At 32.8% G+C, this 20,000-nt stretch overlaps 1 protein-coding gene across 1 annotated transcript in view; it reads left to right on the top strand.

Moving 5' to 3' along the window:
* Window positions 1-20,000, top strand: part of LOC137655103 (nephrin-like) — a 521,200-nt gene that overhangs the window by 405,885 nt on the left and 95,315 nt on the right. The window contains exons 7-8 of the mRNA XM_068388994.1: window positions 11,541-11,685; window positions 14,995-15,125. Of these exons, the coding sequence (XP_068245095.1) occupies window positions 11,541-11,685; window positions 14,995-15,125 (276 nt within the window). The remainder of the gene's footprint in view (window positions 1-11,540; window positions 11,686-14,994; window positions 15,126-20,000) is intronic.

Below are 20,000 nucleotides of genomic sequence, written 5' to 3'. Positions count from 1 at the left end.
AAGCTTTCAATGTTGTTCATGAGCGGTAGAGGAATAGAACATCTCTTTCCAGTCGTGCAATGTCAAACAGACCAAACATATACACTTATGATCAATGCAGAAGTTTGCCCCTGAACCCAAGCTTAGACAAAATTGACAAGACAGACTTCTTATGACTCAGGAGATAGGCTAACATACCCTCAAACTATCCATGCTTAGTTCAGAGGGACAATAAGGCTGTGATTTTACTCTAGAAATCTAATCTACTTAGAGGTCTCTTGCTTGAGGGTAAACTCGGGCACACTATTCTATCTTATTTCTCGTCCTCATGGTTTGTTTAAATTTTTATAGTTTATATAGGAAATTTTTATTCGAATAGGAAAAATTAAAATATTTCCTAAGGATAGAATAATCACCAAAAATCTGAAAAGACCTTCTCAATATATAATCTATGTGCAATTGAAGAAGAAAGAGAACAGATATGTTTCTAAAAATTTAATTTGCTATTGATGATCACATATAGAATTTTAAAAATTTTGTATATAGTTGAAGTATCAATGTAATTGTACTGAGCTGAATGTTGAGCAGTCACTGTCCATGATCTACGTACAATCATACTTTGACTTCTGTTCGGGCTCAACTTCATGCCACATATTATTCACCATACATTAATTAAAGCTACATCTCTATGAAGAGATTCAGTAATCACAGGCTACATTCAGATGAAATTGAAGTAAAGAGAGTTGCATCATTTGCGTATTAAACTAGCTAGTTTCCTAGGTCAAAACACATGTCATGTGTATATAGTATGAAAAATAATATACGCATAGTTTATGGAAAGTTATATACTAAGAACATTACCCTTAGGAACACCATATATCACATAAACACCTAATTTACGATAAGTAATGGGCCAAGAACATTGCCCTGAGGAACACCAAATATCACATAAACACATAGTTTATGAAAAGTAATGGGCCAAGAACATTGTCCTGAGGAACACCAAATATCACGTATACACATATCTCACGAAAAGTATTGGGCCAAGAACATTGCCCTGAGGAACACCAAATATCACATATACACATAGTTCATGAAAAGTATTGGGCCAAGAACATTACCCTGAGGAACACCACATATCACATTTACACATAGTTCAGGAAAAGTATTGGGCCAAGAACATTACCCTGAGGAACACCAGATATCAAATATCATAGTTCACGAAAAGTATTGGGCCAAGAACATTACCCTGAGAGACACCAAATATCACATATATACATAGTTCACGAAAAGTATTGGGCCAAGAACATTACCCTGAAGAACACCAGATATCACATATACACATAGTTCACGAAAAGTATTCGGCCAAGAACATTACCCGGAGGAACACCAGATATCACATAAACACATAGTTTACGAAAAGTAATGGGCCAAGAACATTGCCCTGAGGAACACCAAATATCACAAATACACATAGTTCACGAAAAGTATTGGGCCAAGAACATTACCCTGAAGAACACCAGATATCATATAAACACGGTTTACGAAAAGTAATGGGCCAAGAACATTGCCCTGAGGAACACCAAATATCACATATACACATAGTTCACGAAAAGTATTGGGCCAAGAACATTACCCTGAAGAACACCAGATATCATATAAACACGGTTTACGAAAAGTAATGGGCCAAGAACATTGCCCTGAGGAACACCAAATATCACATATACACATAGTTCACGTAAAGTATTGGGCCAAGAACATTGCCCTGAGGAACACCAAATATCACATATACACATAGTTCACGAAAAGTAATGTGCCAAGAACATTACCCAGAAGAACACCAGATATCACATATACACATAGTTCACGAAAAGTACAGGATGCCTGAAAACTTTAAATCAATAAATCAATCACAAAAAGTAATGTGCCCTGAACATTACCCTGAGGAACACCAGATATCACATATACACATAGTTCACGAAAAGTATTGGGCCAAGAACATTACTCTGAAGAACACCAGATATCACATAAACACATAGTTTAAGTAAACAAATGGACTAAGAACATTGCCCTGAGAAACACTAGATATCACATATACACAATTCACGAAAAGTATTGGGCCAAGAACATTACCCTGAGGAACACCAGATATCACATAAACACATAGATTAAGTAAACAAATGGACTAAGAACATTACCCTGAGAAACACCAGATGTCACATAAACACATAGTTTACAAAAAGTATTGGGCCAAGAACATTACCCTGAGGAACACCAGATATTACATAAACACATAGTTTACGTAAACAAATGGACTAAGAACATTGCCCTGAGAAACACCAGATATCACATAAACACATAGTTTACGAAAAGTATTGAGCCAAGAACATTACTCTGAGGAACACCAGATATCACATAATGAAATAGTTTACGAAAAGTATTGGGCCAAGAACATTAGCCTGAAGAACACCAGATATCACATAAACCCATAGTTTAAGTAAACAAATGGACTAAGAACACTAGGTTGCCACGAGAAACACCAGACATATCCTATAATCACTCTGCTGCCCATCAATAGTTACTATTTGCATTCTATTATTTTAAAATCTGTGATGATGTAATTAAAAGATCCATCTATTAACATCTGGTTGAGTTTGATTAAAAGGGCCTCATGATCACCACAGTCAAAAGCAGCACTAGAATCAAGGTCAATCCATTTTCATACAAAAGAAAATATTTGTTAGGAAAACTTTCCTGAAGAGCATCAGGCAACATTCCAGAATGGGAGAAAAAAGGGTCAGAAGTAAACAATTTATGTTTTCCATTGCTAACAGGCCTCCGTTATTTTCACTGTATTTTATCAGTATTCCAGCCTTTTCTAAAGATAAAAAAATCTTTATTTCCATAATCAAACCATTGTGTTGCTTCGACTACAAACAGATAAACATCCTTCACTGATGCTTTCTCTGGAAACACGTCTGGAAAAGTCAACATATTTGGCATATCACTGGGAAAATATGAATAAATTGAATAAACACAGAATACTCTGAACGCTCTGAATTGCATTTTGAATTTATTCTCTACGAATATCTTTGAATGTTATGTGAGCGCATAGGGTTTTCAGGTTTTAAATGTCGCTCATGAATGGCAGAGGCAAGGGACAGTGACATTGTCCTAGCAAGCAGGACAATGCCCTAGAGACTCATCATATATATGATCAGCGCCCAAGCCCCCCTCCACCCATGCTAGGACCATGGATGGCCCGGCAATGGCTGCTGATGACTCAGCAGATAGACCTATAGGCTCCCCCAAATCCCCCAACCTTAGCTCACAAGGATGGTAAGGTTACAGACATTAATGGCACTAACGAGTCTGAGCGGGACTCGAACCCCCGACTGGCAAACTCCAGGCAGAGACGTTACCAATCAGGCCACGACAATCCTGAGTAAGAGAAAGTGGTTCGAGAAAAATAAGTGAAATTAATTTCAGCATTATAATAACAAAGCTGTATGTGGAAACGTCCCTTATAGGAGATATTATTTTATATATATATATATATATATATATATATATATATATAGATATATATATATATATATATATATATATACATACATATATATATATATATATATATATATATACATACATACATATATATATATATGTATATATATATATATATATCTATATATATATAAATATATACATATATATATATATATATATATATATATATATATATATATATATATATACATATATATATATATATATATATATATATATATATATATATATAAATTCTGCTTTAGTCACAAGAAATTAATATTACCTTTATTTTACTCTCATACATTTAAACTCAATCTTAATACCGAGTTTGTCAATGATGTCTCCATTTAAGTTTATCTTAGTAATGAAATCGTAAATAAGGACTTTAAATCATTTCTGTAATAAGGGAAATAGCTCAATGCTATGAGAATACACTCATAGTTGACTATAAATTTACAATATCTTCATTGTTCGATTAAGAATTATGTTTAGAATAACAAGTTTCACACACCAGTTATCCAGATAATTATTTTGTTCTATAAACGCATAATTAATTTCGTACTGAAAAAGATAGATTATACATACATACATATACCAAAGGCACTTCCCCCAATTTTGGGGGGTAGCCGACAACAACAAGAAACAAAACAAAAAGGGGACCTCTACTCTCTACGTTCCTCCAGCCTAACCAGGGACTCAGCCGAGTTCAGCTGGTACTGCTAGGGTACAAATAATTCTATGCCTTATTTAGATTATAACACATATAAATATAATTTATTTTATGAAATCGTAATTATAAGTAACAAAGAACTCTCAGTTTAATCAAGGCAATAGATGGATCTTTATACGATTCATTTCCAATTTGAAATTCATTTATTCCTTTTCACTATTCATTCAGCATCCGGTACATATTCATTCGTTCATATGTATTCCTGAATCCATTATTCAATTGTCATGCCTTGCTGGCTAGTTCTTCTATACTTTAGCCCTTTATAAGTTCGATAGTGTTATGCCATTTGTAGGTTTGCGAAAAACCATCTCGATTGTGTAAGTTTAATCTTGACTTTTACTGCATATTAAAGTGAAGATGGAAATTAGTGATTTCTCTCTCTCTCTCTCTCTCTCTCTCTCTCTCTCTCTCTCTCTCTCTCTCTCTCTCTCTCTCTCTCAGGATGCAATATAACTCATAATCAGTCAATCAATTAAGCTCTCTCTCTCTCTCTCTCTCTCTCTCTCTCTCTCTCTCTCTTGACGTTGCAGTAACGCACTCAATAGATAATCTGGGTGGCCTATGTTCTGCCTTGGACCGGGAGAGGTGGGAGGAAATGTAGCCTTCTTCAAATTCAATTTTGTCAGTCAATCGTTGTGGAGAAAAGACAAATAAATTCATATGTCTATGGCTCTGTTAAAACCCATATACCATATGCCATCCCACATAGGTAAAGTCCTTTTTTAAAGGCCGCTCATGAATGGCAGATGCAAGGGACATTTGGGAATGACCTAGCTAGCAGGGCAACGCTCTAGAGACTGACCACATATACATATAATCAGCAGCCAAGCCACCTCTCCATCCAAGCTAGGAGTAAGGGGCCAGGCAATGGATGCTGATGACACAGCAGGTAGACCTATAGGCTCAACCTAACACCCAATCCATAGCTCACAAGGAGGGTGAGATTGCAGGCACTGCAAGGAACTATAGGGCTTGAGTGGTACTCGAACCCCAGTCCGGAAGATCACCAGGCAGGAACGGTTCCAATATGCCACCACATTATTCTGATTGTATCTTTAATTTTCTTCCTTTGCTGTTATATTCGTTTTTCACGTCGTTGTATCATTGTGACAGGCAATAAGTAAAACCCTGCCTTAGTTATTATATTGGGCCACATCCATTATTCTATGCCTTATTAGACCCAATTTTTGTCCCACAAAATACCCATTCCTCTTCCAGAATTAGTGTTGTAAGAGGTTAGCCTATGTACCTTAGGCTGTTATGTGCTTCACCTCAGATAGTTTTGTATTTCTGGGTTATTATACCACCTATGTCAGAACAAACTATGAAACAGACAACGTGTATCACCTGCTACGGTGTGAAAAATAATGACATTCATAGTTGTGAAGATCAGTTATTGTACATGAGTGACAATACTGATGACTGTGCAGACGAAAACTTAGAACTTTTCCATTGTGAGCTCTTAGGGTTTGAAGACGAACATCATTCGAATGAGTTTGATATCTGTTACGTACACAATTGATTATTTTCTTATAATTTCTTCATGAAAATGAAGCCACTATAAGAGAATTAAAGATACGTAGTATGTTTAGTTACCATTTGCAGTTCTTTGTATACCATGTCTTTTTAATTGAACTCTAAATGAAGATTTCGACTTATGGACAGTCTGGAATGAAGATAATGAATGTAGGCTATATATGGCGACTATTTAGGTTTTCACTTCTCCTTTTCCTAAATTTGAAGTGTCATCCAAGATTTAGAGATAACGGATTTATCTGAATTATTCATAAATCCTAGAATCAAAGATGACGCAAGATATTATTGATTAGCATGCATTAATCTATCATTAGAAAGTAAAATCCTTTGATTGTAAGCTAGTTTTAAAATCATCGCTAAAATCATGTTAAATCAATTGGCATTGATCATAACTTATGTGGACGAACTAGGGTTCAACTAATGGTATTTAAAGACCTTCCTAATATACGAGCAACGATTGTAATATTACACCCACAATAGGACGAGTACAAAATTCAAAGTTACTGTGAGGAAAAACTTATTACGAGGTAAAGTTTTGGTGTTATGAATAGCTGAAAAATTTTTCATATATTGGTACAGCCTCAGAGTAGAGCTGGAGTTCCATTACGATGTGAGTTCATCGATCCAAGTCCTAGATCTAAGAGCGGAAAATCCGGCTTAAAGATTGATCCTTCTCAAATGAGGAAAGAAACGTAATTCTTTGTAATGAAGAGAAGTATTATAGATGATCTTTTGTTATGGAACATTTCCCTTATACTGTAAAAAAAAAAAAAGGGCTTATATCTTCTTATCCTTTCCCAGTCCTCTCTCCAAACTAAGTTGGACGAGTCTATTTATTATCATTTTGTCAAGTCTTCGTCCACCAAATCTTTTTCCTTTAAATCCTCATTGATTTTACTATGGCATCTAATCCCTCGCTTCCCCAGACAGGTTCCATCCCAAGTCTTCCTTACTCTCTTACTCTCTTTCCTCTCTTTTACTTGTTATATTTCCACACTTCCAATCTTGACTCTCTTGTCAGTAGTCAGTGAACGACAGACTGGGGTTCGAGTCCCACTCAAACTTGTTAGTTTCTTCGGTCGCTGCAACCTTACCATCTTTGTGAGCTAATGATGGGGGTTTAGGGGAGCCTATAGGTCTATCTGCTGAGTCATCAGCTGCCATTGCCTTGGTCCTAGCTTGGTTGGAGAGAGGGCTTGGGCGCTTGTCATATGTATATAAGGTCAGTCTCTAGGACATTGTCCTGCTTGAAAGGGCAATGTCACTGTCCCTTGCCTCTGCCATTCATGAGTGGCCTTTGAACTTTTAAACCCATCCTTGTCACATTTCCATACATTCAATCTTTTCTCTCTCTTCAGTAATCCTTACCAACCTAGAATTTTTCCTATCTTTTTAAAGCTTCTCATGTAGAGATTCTCTTGCCACATATTTCCTCCATTTCTTCCTAAACTGCTCCTCTCCTACTGTCATTGTCAGCTTCACGTCCCTCCTCCTGGCCTGAAGCAGATCCCAAGAATTTGAAATGGTCTACCCCTTTTATATCCTCGCTTCTTGGATAACATAACCTCACATTTAACCACATTTACATTCTTACTACTCCATTCGAGAGACTCCTACTACTCCTATATCCATTTTTGCAATATCTCTAGTCTGCCACAACCACCGGGTATTTGGTATATATCAATTTCCATTGAATTTAAGGCAGAGAATTAGATGGCGAGATAAGGTGAAGGATGATATGGAGAGAAAAGGTTTGGTGGAAGTGGGTGCCTTTGATGGAAGTCATTGGAGAGGATGCATCAGGCAACCGACCCCTTATCGTAGAGCTAAAAGTGGGAAAGAAGATTTAATTTCAATCAAATTCTTGTACACAGAACTGAGTGTTGATCTCTCTGAATTCAAACATTCGACTCTTGTCATAGGATATTATTTCTACCATCATTGTTCCAAGAGATATAATTTCAATATGTAACCACATTTATGCTATTTTCCTGTCCGTTAAATAAAAAAAAAAAAAACTACTTCCCCTAGTATCTTAGCAAATACCTTTTCTAGGTCTATGAATGTAAAGTATATATTTCGATTAGATTTAAACCTCTTTTGTTGTGAAGGTCTTCTTAATAGATCAGTATTAAGATTACTTGCCTGAAATTTTACTGTAGCTAATCAAACCCCGCTAATGATTGTAATCTTTCATCAAGTATTATTTATAGAAATTTCAATGTCTGTTCTGTTTGACTGATATCTCTTTAATTACCCCAATTTATAATCACTTATCTTTAAACCAATTTACTATCAGTCCTTCTTCCCAGTCTTTTGAAAAGTTCCCCACGTGATTTGAAATGGAAATATTGTTCTCATATTTTACTAAATACATTCAACACCAATAACTATCAAATAAATCCTCCTAACTCAGCCCAATCCCTCATATGGTTTAAAAATATTGGGGGTATCCATTACATCCTATAGAAAGAAGACATAAGAATTCATGCCAATACAAGTTTTCTCTCTTCGTATACATTGAATATCACATTCTAATACCGTTTGCTTTAGCTTCGAGAGACAGTTTCTCTTTCACACAACTCTCGTAGAGTGAATTAAATGTGTATGCTATCGCCTAACTAATCGAACCTAAAGCAGTCATTCTTTTTCAAATATGGAAAAAAATGGATCTTGAAGAGTAAATATACACAGATATGCATGCATGAATGAAATATGTTTGCCTTAACCTAAGTAATCGAATATATAACCAAACACATATTAGTTTACATGGAGTTCTATGCATGAATTAAATATGTTTGCCTTAACCTAACTAATCGAATATATAACCAGACACGTATTAGTTCACATGGCGTTCTATGCATGAATTAAATATGTTTGCCTTAACCTAACTAATCGAATATATAACCAAAACACGTATTAGTTTACATGGCGTTCTGTGCATGAATTAAATATGTTTGCCTTAACCTAACCAATCGAATATATAACCAAACACGTATTAGTTTACATGGCGTTCAGGAGCAAGAAGTATGAGCCCTTGATACTTCCATGGACACTGATATATTGCTGTTATTTGCCCGGCATTTGCTTCTTTGTGCTTCCCCGCCTTTGGCCTGATTTAGGACTCGCAGGCAATTTGATACGTCTTGTTACGTGTGGTAACATCAACGTCCAAACAACTTTGCTCGCCATTTATTACCCCGTCACCGATATCAAGGGAACACAGAAAAGCCTTTCCAGTCCCATGGTCGCAATAGGAATGGCACCGTCCCCTTTAGACTATTTGACATGGAGTGATTGAAACAAGCGATGTAACGAATGTCCAATAACCCCTCCCCCTCCCCCTCCCCCTTCTCCCTCTACATAACTCTCGCAACCTACACCTTAAACAAGGATATTTGATCAGAAATGAAAAGGGTAGGAGACGCTGTCGTCCATCATGGCGTCCGGTTTCCCTCCCGACATGAGAGAGAAGATTAATGAGCTACGAACTACTTTTAGATAAATCATTTCATATTTTATCGATGGTTGAACCATAGATGTGATAAATATATTCAATTTAGATTTGAAAAGAGATAGCATACCTATACCGAATATATTGACATACAGTAGTTGCCTTTTAAACACTAAATAAACTATCTTTTTTTCAGAAGTTAAAAACAAAATTATTATTTCCTTTTATTAGCTGACATATATTATGATTTTAAATTCAAAATTACCTGATTTATCTTTTTGACCAATTAATTGTTAAAATCGAATAACTTTATATTCTCTCTGGCATAAAAATTAATCATATAGGAAGCGAAAAAAAATTGATATTCAGGACAAAGTTTACATGTAAAAACAAATTTCAAACACACCCAGAAGTATAAAGTTGTTTTTGATAAGAAGAGGGCTCTCACGAAATTCTTTTTACATGTAAATGAAATATTCATGCAGAAGAACCAAAGGAATAAAATTGTTTTCTATAAGAGAAGTATTCTCCACCCAAAGAAAGGTGGCTGTTTTTCGTCCTGGCTACAGTATCCAGACACTAACGCTATCCTTCCCGTAATGGGTGTCAGTTGTCTGTCACAATTCCATATTTTTCTGGACGAGTACTTTCCCCTCAGACATCATAGGCTTTAGACAGGGTTGTCAGTTTGGTCCCTTTTAGGCCAAAAAATCTCAAATTTGACATTTTTTAAAAACCCTTTTTATGCCCCCCCCCCCAAAAAAAAAAATCAAATTTGCCCTTTTTTTAAATTGGTTGGCCTTTAGTAATATGAAAAAATGCGGGCATTAAATACTACATTTTTGGCCTTTTTCTACTAATGAGTTGGCCTTTTAAAGCTTCTATTGATTATAAGTTGGCCTTTTCTCATTTAAAAAACCTGGCAAATCTGTAAAAAGCCTACCTACAGTGTAAATTGTTGCCTTGCCTAGATGCAAAGCAACGATCCCAGCCTACAGGTATTACCTCGTGAGTCTCTCCAATGTGTTTCGATCTCCCATTGTTTTCATGAATATTGGTGATTTGGTGGTGTCTGGAAATGTCGTGTTCTGGAATGAACATTCATGGGGCTTTTGTAGACATTTTATGAGAGAAGTTTTATCAAAAAAATTCTAACTAGCAATAGAATAACCTATAATATTTCAATAAAAAGGACAAATTATTACATTCTTTTATCATCATACTGATACATTGTTTAGTCATCATAGTATTCTTTTTCCATTACCTCGATGTGCTTGAAGGTTTTTCGGTCACTGTTCCTATTTTGTGAAATATAAAATTATTACTGAAATTATGATAAAGAAAAACACAGAGGGGACTGATTTGATTAGAAGAAATCACATATTCATAAGATTGAATATAAACATGGGCGAGAATTGAAGCTGTAATAAGGTACAAAAAAAAGAAAAAAAAAGAAAAAAAAAACTGGTTGAAAAAAAAAAGAAGTCATCCAAGGTAAAACTCCTAATTGCTTGATCAATGCAATAACTATCTGAAGTTTGTTGCAATTGCTATTAATGATAAAATGGTGCTTGGTATTAATAGCAATTTCTTGAAAGATTGATTACGATGCAAATTGGACATCAGCTGCTGTTATACACAGTTCAATATATCAAGGTATTCGAGTATTATTATTATCATTATTATTATTATTATTATTATTATTATTATTATTATTATTACTTGCTAAAATACATTATATATATATATATATATATATATATATATATATATGTGTGTGTATATATATATATATATATATATATATATATATATATATATATATATATATATATATATATATATATATAAATATATATATATATATATATATATATATATATATATATATATATATATATATATATATATATATATGTGTGTGTGTATATATATATATATATATATATATATATATATATATATATATATATATATATATATATATATATATATATATATATATATACATAAATAGATAGATATTCTTTCATGGCGATACATATTTACATCGATTTCCTTCTAACTACCAATCTAGAGAGAGAGAGAGAGACAGAGAGAGAGAGAGAGAGAGAGAGAGAGAGAGAGAGAGAGAGAGATAAGTGGCCATCACACACACACACACACTGTGAGAAAGCGCTTGCTCGCCGTTCGCAATACCAAATCCTTATTTCTTCCCAAACGAAGCATGAATCGAGTACAAAGTAACCCAGCTCTCGTTTACCTTCTTCTTCTTCCCGTCCCATCCAGGTCCACGTGAGCGAGAACATGACCATCAGCTCCCTTCTTTTGAAGATCGGCCGTCAACATCACGCCAAGCAGATGGTGTGCCGGGCGGAACATCCGACGCTGCCGTTGTCCACGCTCGAGGATATCTTCACGATGGACGTATTGTGTACGTATGGCCTCTTACGTATGACGTGCGCGTGACGGGCGGTGGAAACGTAGGGATATGCCTTGTTGATGCCGTTCCCATGGTGTTTTATGTCTGTTTTCTTGTTTTTGAACGTAATTTTTGGGTATTATTATTATTATTATTATTATTATTATTATTATTATTATTATATTCAATAATATTATTGTTGATAACATCATTGAGAGTAGAAATAGTAGTATAAATAAGTCCGAAAGATAAAGATTATTATTATTATTATTATTATTATTATTATTATTATTATTATTCGCTAACCTACAAACTTAGATGGAAAGGCAGGAAAGCCTAAGGGCTCAAACAGGGAAAAATAGCCCAGTGAGGAAAGGAAACCAGGAAATAAACTAACTGCGCGAAAAGTTATGAACAATTAAAATAATATATTTTTAAAAGAGTAACAACACTTAAGTAGATGAAGAATATTATCCATTCTTAGAGACTTACGCCACAAAAACTAAGATAAATATTTCAAAAGCTCTCCCCAGTGAATAAAAGCTCTACACATTCATGATTTAAGCGGGCTGAAAAGATTATCACGAAGGTTTTGGGAGACTAACGTTATCAGGTATCTTCATTTTTCAATTATATTTTATATCTTTTGTTTGTAAGTAATATCCATAATTAAATAATATAAAAAATACACATGTAAACTTTTGTTCAAGACTTGTTATTTGGTAAATCAACTAGTTTTAGGAATTATGCATATATGGTTGATTTTTTCAGTGATTGCTCATATTAACTGAAGTGTCGGTTAGTGTAAAGTTTTACTAGGAATTGTGCTTGATAACCTTTTTTACATAGTTATGATAACACGCACACATATACATACACACACACACATATACATACACACACACATACACACACACACACATATATATATATATATATATATATATATATATATATATATATATATACTGTATACGTCTATTTGTACATGTGTATCTATTTATATGTAGCCTACTCTATACCTTCGATGCCATCTCCATCTCCCATCACGCTCTTCATCCCTCACACTCCATTACCTTATGCAAAAGAGTACAGCATACATCTAAAAAATTGAACAACAAATCAAGCACAGGTGAAGAAAAAAAGCGTATAGGTCTCATTTGGCGTACCATTCTTCTCCGAGTGGTGATGGGCATTTCAATCTGAAACGCAAAATCTCCAATTGGGAATTCATCGGGACCGACGATCCCTTTTGGATGTATCGTAAAGTGGCCTTTATATTTTAACAAATACCGCGAATACTGGAGTGTAGAGAAAACGTTTGTATTGAAATGGATTTAGAATCACGGTTTCTTTGGTGGAAACGTTTTGGTTTTAGTGCGGTATTTTCTAGCGGTGTAAAAACAAGGTTTTGTCATACTTTGTAGATGGTGGTTCTGTTTAGTTAGTTAGAACTGTGTGTGTGCATGCGACCGTATACATATGTATAATATGTATTATATATACGTATATATTATATATATATATATATACAGTATATATATGTACATATATATATATATATATATATACATATATATATATATATATATGCACAAACACACATAAATAAATATACAGCCAAACAATTCTTCTTCACCCAAGGGGTTAACTAATATATTGCAATTGTTCAGTGGCTACTCTCCTCTTGGTAAGGGTAGAAGAGACTCTTCAGCTATGGTAAGCAGCACTTCTAGGAGGACACTCCAAAATCAAACCATTGTTCTCTAGTCTTGGGTAGTGCCATAGCCTCTGTACCATGGTCTTCCACTGTCTTGGGTTAGAGTTCTCTTGCTTGAGGGACACTCGGGCACGCTTCTATCTAGTTTCTCTTCATCTTGTTTTGTTAAAAATCTTATAGTTTTTATAGGAAATATTTATTTAAAAGTTGTTACTATACTTACAATATTTTATTTTTCTTTATTTCCTTTCCTCACTGAGCTCTTTTCCCTATTGGGGACCCCTGGGCTTATAACATCTTACTTTTCCAACTAGGTGTGTAGCTTAGCATTTACTAATTATGTATACATAGATATGTATATATACATATATATTTATGAATATATATATATATATATATATATATATATATGTATATATATATACACACTATATATATATATATATATATATATTGCGTCTCAGCATGTCGTCTTTTATCCTTCGGGAAAACATAAAACTACGATCATAGTCATATCTCAACTCTTATAAACGTATCTATGCACCCCCCCCCACACACACAACTCACCATCAGTATATCTATCCCCTACACGAAGCAATACTTGTTGCAACATTTCCTACTTTCTATTACCGTTCCTATCCTATACTTCCTTCCTACATCGAATATTCCTTTTTGTGTTTTCTTTCGGTATTTTAAAAACCCATCATCCTCTCTTCTTTTAAGATGATTGAGCAGTGTTGAAAAAAAGAATATAATAGTAACAGTAACTATTTTTATTATGGCATTCCTCAACAATCTCCTATGGAAAGAATGGCATAGTATTTATAGTAGTTATTTTTCAATTTTTTAACCCGGTTCAGTTTCATAGTATTAAATTTATCACGAAAAACAAAAAACACTTAAATTTTTCATTATAGATTCGCAAACCTCTTACTCTGGTAGAAGATTCAATTAATATTACTAACATTGCTGTATATCTAATAACTGAAATGTTTATTGTATAATTTTTCGAGATCACTAACATTTCAGTAAATCTAATAACTGAAATGTTTAATGTAAAAATTTTCGAGATAACTAACATTTCAGTAAATCTAATAACTGAAATGTCTAATGGATATTTGTTCAAGATAACTAATATTTCACTAAATTAACTTGGAGAAATGTCTAATGTATAATTGTTCAAGATCACTAACATTTCAGTAAATCTAATAACTGAAAAGTTTAATGTATAATTGTTCAAGATCACTAACATTTTAGTAAATCTAATAACTGAAATGTCTAATGTATAATTGTTCAAGATAATTAACATTTCACTAAATCAACTTAGAGAAATATCTAATGTATAATTGTTCAAGATCACCAACATTTTAGTAAATGTAATAGGTGAAATGTTTAATGTATAATTGTTTAGGATAACATAAATATACCTTAGAGAGAGAGAGAGAGAGAGAGAGAGAGAGAGAGAGAGAGAGAGAGAGAATAATGGCTTGTCAGTAATCTTCATGAAATAAAATAGTATTATATCTCTTCCACATTATGATAGTTTTTTTTTTTTCCCAGACGGGAAATGGACTAACATCCTGCATCATTTTCCTTTCCAGATAAACCTAACGTAACGTTATCCCTGGGGAGATCCCTGAACGCCAAAAATCTAAGGGAAGGAAATGACATTTTCTTTGAGTGCAAGGTTGACGCAAATCCACCGCCGTATAAGGTCACTTGGCTTCATCAGGTAATTGAAAGCTGTAGAGTTTCCTTCCTTCGCAACCTAAGTATCTCTCTCTCTCTCTCTCTCTCTCTCTCTCTCTCTCTCTCTCTCTTCCTATTTCCATTGTGACTCTCTCTCTCTCTTCTTAATTCCATTGTGACTCTCTCTCTCTCTCTCTCTCTCTCTCTCTCTCTCTCTCCATTGTGATAGGCTTTATCTTCGATCTCTCTCTCTCTCTCTCTCTCTCTCTCTCTCCACCGTGAAAGCTTTGTCTGCACTTCCTCTCTCATTTCGAATAACGTCGCTTCAAAAATAATCCATCGGTTCCAATTTTCTTATTGCAGTAAAAATGTAATTCAATCAGAAAAGAATTATATGGAAGTCCAATTCTAAACTTCTATATGATCATAGGCAATCATGCAAAAGTATCATACCATCACTTATACACAGCTTGGGAATAATAACTGGCCAAATCCCAGACATATATAAGGCATGTCAGAGGCCTTTGTCCTGCAGTGGGCTATAAACGGTTGCATTTGTTGTTGTTATTGTTGTATAAATGCATATATTTCAAGCGCTTTTTGATAAAACATTTGAAATATAAATTGGTTACCATAAACAGGATCATTTGAATATAATAAATTTAATATTTAACAATGAGGTATACAGTATGTCATCTTAACAAAAACTCATTATGTTTTATCTTTAGCACATTATTATTATTATTATTATTATTATTATTATTATTATTATTATTATTATTATTGTCATTATTATTATTATTATTATTATTATTATTATTTGCTAAGATACAACCCTAGTTGGAAAAGCAGGATGCCATAAGTCCAGGGGCTCCAACAGGGAAAATAGCTCAGTGAGGAAAGGAAACAAATCAAAATAAAATATTTTAAGAAGAGCAACAACATTAAAATGAATATCTCCTATACAATCTATAAAAACTTTAACAAAACAAGAGGAAGAGGATTAAGATAGAATAGTGTGCCCGAGTGCACCCTCAAGCAAGAGAACTCCAACCCAAGACATGAAATAGAAATTGAGTTTAAGTAAACCTAAATCTATTTACCTCCATACATGTGAGATAAACTGACCAATCTATTAAAGGAAAACTGTCTGAATAAAAAACAAATAAAACTAGAATCTTAAAATACCGCAATTTTTATCGGAAATTCTCCGTAAAAATAAACTGTTCTCATCCCTAGTTCAGTAAAATATAAGCGACCGTAGTTTTAACCCTACTTTGTTATTATCTTTTACTGGTTGGTGACCGTTATAACAGTCATTTACGTATATATAGAACCGTAAATGCCTGGCAACATTTATTTCAGGATTTTTATCGTTTTTCTTACGGAAAATTTTTGACTGCATTGTTAAAAAAAAACTAATTTTAAATCGAAATTCACGCAAAAATCTACTGTTCCCTGTCATATTTCAGTAAAATACAGACGACTGTAATTTTTGCCCTACTTTGTTACTATCTTTCATGGGCTAGTGACCGTAATAATACACTTATACGTCAATATATACCTTTTTAAAATAGTAAATGCCTGGCAGCATTTAATCCAGGATATTTTTTTTTTTCACAGGAAATTTTTAACATTAATAAAGTCGTTGATGGTATCGAATAGCAACAGATACAATGCATTCAGTTTTATCAACAACAAGTAAATAAAAATCACGAATCTTCTGGTACCCCCCAAAAAAGGAAAGAAAAAAAAATCAAGAGCAAGAAATGTAAATACTTATCTAGCGAGTCATAAACATACTCAGGCACATTGAAGAAACCATTTTTCCGATTACGAAAGGTAGGGCCATGACATGCCAAAAACTAGAATATATTCGTGTTTGTACAGTGTCATATTTTGCATGTTGCATATGTTTTTTTTTAGATTGAATAACATGTATGACTGTGATTGGTTCGTGAATAGAAATTTTACACCATGAAGGTTAGTCGAGTTGTTACTCTCTCCGGTGTTATAAAGATTATACCTTTAGCCATATGTGTGTGTATATATACACACACACACACACATATATATATATATATATATATATATATGTGTATATATACACACATATGGCTAAAGGTATAATCTTTATAACACCGGAGAGAGTATATATATGTATGTATACACACATATATATACATATATATATATATATATATATATGTGTGTGTGTGTATACATACATATATATATATACACACATTTATATGTATATATATGTATATATATACACATGTATATATATACATATGTATATATATGTATATATGTTTATATATACATGCATGTATATATATATATACATATGTATTATATGTATATATATGTGTATATATGTTCATATATATACATGCATGTATATATATATATATATATACGTATATATATAAATATATATATATATATATATATACGTATATATATAAATATATATATATATATATATACGTATATATAAATATATATATATATATATATACACATACATACATACATACATACATATATATATATATATATATATACATATATATATATATATATATCCATACATACATATACATATACATACATATATATATATATATATATATATAGAGATATTCATTTAATGATTGACGCAAAACTTAATTCGGTCTTCTATAAACCTTCACTTGAGCAATCCCATATATAAAATGTCTCATAAAAAAAATGTCCTATTCAATGCAATTTCCTGAACTCGTCTATGCACTTTACACTTGATGAACTGCATTTATAGGATACAACAAGAAAATATACATTGCCATTATCCAAACCAATGTTATAATTCTTTCATCCACTATCTTTTTTTTTTTAACGGCAAAGTTCCTACTTTGTAATATCTCAGCCAAATAAAAATTGTAATTATATATATTATAGTTAGAGCATTATTTTAAGTACCGCATAGTTGACATACCATAGTCAGTCACACAATTTCTCTTTCGCCAAAGTACCATTGTGCCTCACGATTAATTTATATATTTCCTTCCTTATATCATCATTAATAGTTACTTCTACGGGGTGTCTCAAATTTATTTTAAGTCTTTTCACTCCTATATAGTATTTAGATTGACACCCCTTTATTTTCTCACATTCAATTTGTGAAGAAATAAGAGTTTTTATCCCTGGGATTTTCATATAACTTAAAGATACATTACCTAATTATTTCTCATCTTATCTACAAGACAAGAGCATAGCTTTTCCTCACTCAAGAAGTCGGTCAGATTTAATCAGAGATTACATTTTTTTTTATTATCATTTACTATCATTTGTTTTATTATCTCTCTTCGCCACAATAATTATCGTGTTGTATTATCAAGCAAAAGCACGAGAAACACTATCTCTTTAAAAATCAAAATAAGTTTCTGAGATAATTATGTCCCAAACCTAGAGAAATCCTTATCAGTTCTTGAAATTACAGTTTCATTCAGAGGTAATATTTTTTAGGCATGACTCCCTTTTCTTCTTTTTATCATTAAAAAGCGTAATGTAAATCTCTCTCTCTCTCTCTCTCTCTCTCTCTCTCTCTCTCTCTCTCTCCAATTTCTGTCACCTTTGACCATGCAGCTTCAACACGCATCAGAAAGTTTGTTCAAATTTGCTCAAATTTTGCCAGCCCTGGTTCAAAATTCCTGGCTCGATTATTCACCATTCCTGTGAGGGTTTTTAAATACTGATAGTTTTTCGTGATTATTTTTACATATGGAAATAAGAATCGTTTAATGCGCTTTCAAAATTATCACACCCAACGTGACTAAAAGGAAATTCCATTCGAATGTTCGTTTTAATAAAGTGTATGAAATCCTTCTTAATATTTACATATTTGGTTATTTATTCTAAAATATGAAACTTTCAAGGTAAAATAAATTAAAGATCAGTAGTTATGAAATAAAACAATGCAATGCTTATCAAGGAAAGGTAAAAATAAGAAAGATCAGTAGTTATGAAATAAAACAACGCAATGCTTATCAAGGAAGGGTAAAACAAAAGAAAGATCAGTAGGTATGAAACAAAAAAATGCAATACTTATCAAGGAAAGGTAAAAAAAAAAAAAAAGATCAGTGCTTATGAAACAAAACAATGCAATGCTTATCAAGGAAAGGTAAAAAAAAAGAAAGAGCAGTAGTTATGAAACAACACAATGCAATGCTTATCAAGGGAAGGTAAAAAAAGAAAGATCAGTAGTTATGAAATAAAACAATGCAATGCTTATCAAGGAAAGGTAAAAAAAAAAGAAAGATCAGTAGTTATGAAATAAAACAATACAACGCTTATCAAGGGAAGGTAAAAAAAAAGAAAGATCAGTAGTTATGAAATAAAACAATGCAATGCTTATCAAGGGAAGGTAGGAAAAAGAATGATCAGTAGTTATGAAAGAAAACAATGCAATGCTTATCAAGGGAAGGTAACAAAAAAGAAAGATCAGTATTTATGAAATAAAACAATGCAATGCTTATCAAGGGAAGGTAACCAAAAAGAAAGATCAGTAGTTATGAAATAAAACAATGCAATGCTTATCAAGGAAAGGTAACCAAAAAGAAAGATCAGTATTTATGAAATAAAACAATGCAATGCTTATCAAGGGAAGGTAAAAAAAAGAAAGATCAGTAGTTATGAAATAAAACAATGCAATGCTTATCAAGGAAAGGTAAAAAAAAAATTAAAGATCAGTAGTTATGAAATAAAACAATGCAATGCTTATCAAGGAAAGGTAAAAAAAAATTAAAGATCAGTATTCATGAAATAAAACAATGCAATGCTTATCAAGGGAAGGTAAAAAAAAGAAAAATCAGTAGTTATGAAATAAAACAATGCAATGCTTATCAAGGAAAGGTAAAAAAAAATTAAAGATCAG

The sequence above is a fragment of the Palaemon carinicauda genome, chromosome 16 (genome assembly GCF_036898095.1).
Source record: "Palaemon carinicauda isolate YSFRI2023 chromosome 16, ASM3689809v2, whole genome shotgun sequence".
Lineage (NCBI taxonomy): Eukaryota > Metazoa > Arthropoda > Malacostraca > Decapoda > Palaemonidae > Palaemon > Palaemon carinicauda.
This window is presented reverse-complemented; position numbering and strand designations above follow the sequence as displayed.